Source organism: Triticum aestivum, chromosome 4D (assembly GCF_018294505.1).
Source record: "Triticum aestivum cultivar Chinese Spring chromosome 4D, IWGSC CS RefSeq v2.1, whole genome shotgun sequence".
In the NCBI taxonomy this organism is placed as follows: Eukaryota; Viridiplantae; Streptophyta; class Magnoliopsida; order Poales; family Poaceae; genus Triticum; species Triticum aestivum.
In genome coordinates this window covers 468,161,085-468,165,085 of record NC_057805.1, presented here as the reverse complement: position 1 = coordinate 468,165,085, position 4,001 = coordinate 468,161,085, and the positions used below count along the sequence as shown (strand labels likewise).

General features: G+C 44.3%; 1 protein-coding gene across 1 annotated transcript; it reads left to right on the top strand.

The window, feature by feature from the left end:
- The first annotated feature begins 1,996 nt into the window (after positions 1 to 1,996).
- On the top strand, positions 1,997 to 2,935 carry LOC123100354 (FCS-Like Zinc finger 17). The gene is made up of 2 exons (XM_044522290.1): positions 1,997 to 2,435; positions 2,536 to 2,935. The coding sequence occupies exons 1-2, from the start codon at positions 2,131 to 2,133 to the stop codon at positions 2,717 to 2,719; spliced, it is 489 nt and encodes a 162-aa protein (XP_044378225.1). The 5' UTR covers positions 1,997 to 2,130; the 3' UTR covers positions 2,720 to 2,935.
- The last annotated feature ends 1,066 nt before the right edge of the window (positions 2,936 to 4,001 follow it).

Genomic DNA, 4,001 nt, shown 5'->3' with positions numbered 1-4,001 from the left:
AGGAACAACATTACGTGCGGCAACTAGCAAGGAAACAATACTTATGTTTTTTGTCATCAAGATGAGTCGATCAAACATCTCTTTAGCATCTGGTTGCGGAGTACCAGTTACAAACTTTGCTCCCGTATCTTGGTTGGGATGACGGCCTTATATGTGCTCTTTGGCTATCCACAAATGGCGTGTTTTTTCATGTAAATAAGAAATTATTCTTGTTTGTTGTTTATACATTTATGTATGCATGAGCTCCATATATGTTCTATTCTGCAGCGGTACAAGGACGTGCAACTATTTATAGTAAGGTGTTTACCCCGCATAGGTATGGTCTAGTCTATGGATCGGCACCCCAACCCTTGTAGATTGACTTATTTTCACATAAAACTATGCCGGATTGTGTGCATCTTTCTATATAATGACCGGGTTTGTACTAATTTTGATTCTATCACCTTGGTGTGATGATTTAGGTAACAACCCCTTTATCAAAAACATTGCCCAATCCATCATCAATTGGTTAATATATTGATAGGTAATTATTATCTTTTGCATGGCATGTCATCCTTTTCTAAACTCTTCTTGTACAACTAAACTTATTTTCTCTTCCAGACATTCTTTTACTGAAACTTTTTCTAATTTTGCTTACTACACTAACAATCATCAAAGGATACCATTGACCCATAGGGCGCATGCTCGTGGTAAATCTTTTGAAATGGGTCGTGGTTGAGAACTAAATGAGTTTAAGTGTCTACGTTGCATTTAGACGATTTCCAAATTTTATGGCGAATAGCAACAATGAGACAATGTTTGGACCTATAAAAAAGGGGGCATAAAGTTCCTATACTATCCTAAAGGATAGACTGATGTTCAGACTATACATACACTAATCTGACCATGATGAGTATCCAACTAAAACATTCCAAAGGGGCCCTTATCATTGGAACCAAACATACGCCATCATGAATATAGGAGGTGGTGCATTGGAGGATAAAAAGGGGAAAGAAGATCGGTGATGTCGATGATGTTTGCCAACACTGTCAAAGGTTATTAACGTGCAGACATGTAATACATACGATGCCTTCAACAAGTTCAATGTATGCCTAAATATCGGAATGTTTCCCTGACTTTATACCGCCGACAGTTGCACTGGCAAGGGAGGGGAAAAGCGGCACTAGTTAGGGAGGGGAATAGCAACGCTGGTAGAGTGAAATAAGGCGCACGAGAATGTAGATCTAGAGGGTGAAGGAGGCGTGAGGCAGTGACTTACTTTCTGAGGATAGGATAATTAGCTCCAACAAAATATTGTATGATAAACAGTAGTTGAAAAGTGATTCTAGAGTGATATCTTTCATGGTGGGTAATATAATAAACTAGTAATACCTTTGTAAAGAAATATAAGATTGTTTAGATAGTGATCTAAACAATTTTATGTTTATTTACAGAGGGAGTATCATGCACACACTATTCTTCGAAACCTACCTCCCCAATGGACAAGTGCATCATACATTTCAGCAAAATATAATCGATCGATGCGGGTACCGAGGGGATTTTTGGAGGAAAATGCGTAGTATCATACACTAGCAAAATGTCATCGATCGATGCAGATACCGGTGAGAATTTCTGCGGAAAAAGAAACTTCAGCACGTTATAACCGCTGATTTCTTATCTACTGTGGTCACTGAAGGAGACATCTGAATTATTGTAAGCGACAGGAGACACGTCTTGTTGTTCCCTATCACAATAATAAAGATAGCGTCCACATGTAAGGCGTGACTCATTAGGGTTATCTGCACTATGTGGCACTGTGCCACCGCGCTTCAAGCTTTTTCATGTTCCGGCGCCATGTGTAGCATGCGGGCGAATATTGTACGTACGACAAGCCTTTCTTTTTTAGCACTGGCAGAGACAGAGACAGCTTCACTTTTCGCGATGCCAACAAACCAAACTAAATACACGCGTGCAAGCTTGGCATCGCGTCTCTATATAACCCATCGACCAGTCGCTAGCTCATCTCATCCATATTTCTCCATTGCCATTCACGTTCTTCTAAGTTCTCAGAGGAATCAACCCCTACCGTTTCAAGGATCGAGCACGTATAAACTACGAGCAAGCATCTCTAAAATTTGTTGTCTCGCCGCCATGATTTCGAGGTCTCCCAGCCTCTTCCAGATCGACGACGGAGAGGCCCAGGATCAGGATCAGGCGGGGACGCCAACAATGGCGACCGCCGGGGAGCTCGTCGGGCTCCGGCTGATCATACAGCCCTCGCCGAGGCGACAACAACGGCCGGCGCTGGCCGTCCTCAGGAGGTCTTCGGTGAGGTCCCCGGCTGCCGACCTCCAGGAGAACAGCGGCTGCCGGCCGTTCGTGGGCCTTGAGTTCTTGAAGTGCTGCCTCTGCTGCTGCAAGAAGATCGACGGCGACATGGACGTCTTCGTGTACAAGTAAGAGAGATCAGATATAGACCTACCCCATTCAACCTCTATGCTTATTGTTACTTGGCTTGAGCTGAGGTTCTTACGGTTCTTGGGATTATTTCTGCAGGGGAGAGCAAGCCTTCTGCAGCGCCGAGTGCCGGTGTCAGCAGATGGCCAGGGAGGAGAGGCGGGAGATCGAGATCCTGGTCAGGAAGCGGCGTGACGCGTTCCACAGCCGCCGTGCAGCACCGGGCAAGACGATCGGAGGACCGGACCGCCACGCGAGGGTGCAAATCTCAAGTTTTTGCTAGTTGATTACTGTAGATCTTACCGTACTTGCAGGGAGAGACTAAAGAGGATTAGATGGGACAAATTTGAAGTCCCGGATTTATTGTAGTATATATCATCATCGTCCAGCCATTGCAGATGGCCAAAATCTCAAGTTTTTTGGTTGTGGAGTACCAGTTAACCAGAAAGGATTGCAAGTTGTTGTTCCAAAAAAAAAAGAGAGAAAGGATTGCAAGTTACACGCGTGTTCATGCTCCAATTAGCTACGAAAGTTCGAGATGTCCATGTGGAAAAAAAAAAGAGCTTAAAAGCTCATCCTTGCCCGATTTTCATGGTTGCCTCGTGGTGTTGTTTGTGCGCAATTTTACCGGAAACACCAAGTGCAGCGTTGACAACATCACACACTACTAGCACGTACATACTCATACTCACACTAGTAGGAAAAGGGGCTTTTACCCCGGTTCATAAGGGCCTTTAGTCCCGGTTCAGGAACCGGGACTAAAGGGTCGTTACTAATGCCCTAGCCCTTTAGTCCCGGTTCTTACACGAACCGGGACTAAAGGCCGTCCACGTGGCCGGTGCGGGGAGCCCAGGCAGGAGGGCCTTTGGTCCCGGTTGGTGCCACCAACCGGAACCAATAGGCATCCACGCGTCAGCACCTGGCAGGAGCTGAGATTTTTGTTTTTTTTGTTTTGAAAGGGGGGAGGGTTTGGGGTTTTGGGGGGTTAATTTAGGTTGTTATTAGGTAGCTATTAGAGAGAAGTGTCCTCTCTTATATCTCCGTGCTTGGTTTACCAACGCTACGTACTGCTATGCCTAAACATGGCTTAGATTGAAGTGAAGGCAACATGTGGTGCATGTCGAAAGTAATACTAATCCGGACTTGATCAAGTTTGGATTGTACTACTTTCGACACGCACCACATGCATGTTGCCTTCACTTCAATCCAATCCATGTTCATTTCACCCGCTGATATATAATAACTCTTCATGCACGCATCATGCATCATCATATATAATAACAAGTCCTACTAATCATCATCATACAACTTCTACTCGTTATTAATAACAAGTCATACGATCATCATCCTCACAGTCATCGAACCAACCCTACTTAATTGTTCTTAGCACATGATCATCAGTATTAGGTAGGACCGAAATACCCTCTTTAAGGTAAAATAGCATAAAACAATATAGACCCTGACTCTCCATTATGGAGAATGGAGATCATCCTGTCTCCAATTCTTGCGCCTCGCTTCCTTTTGCTTCCAAGAAGCTCCTTGCGACTGTCCATACATTTTTTCCA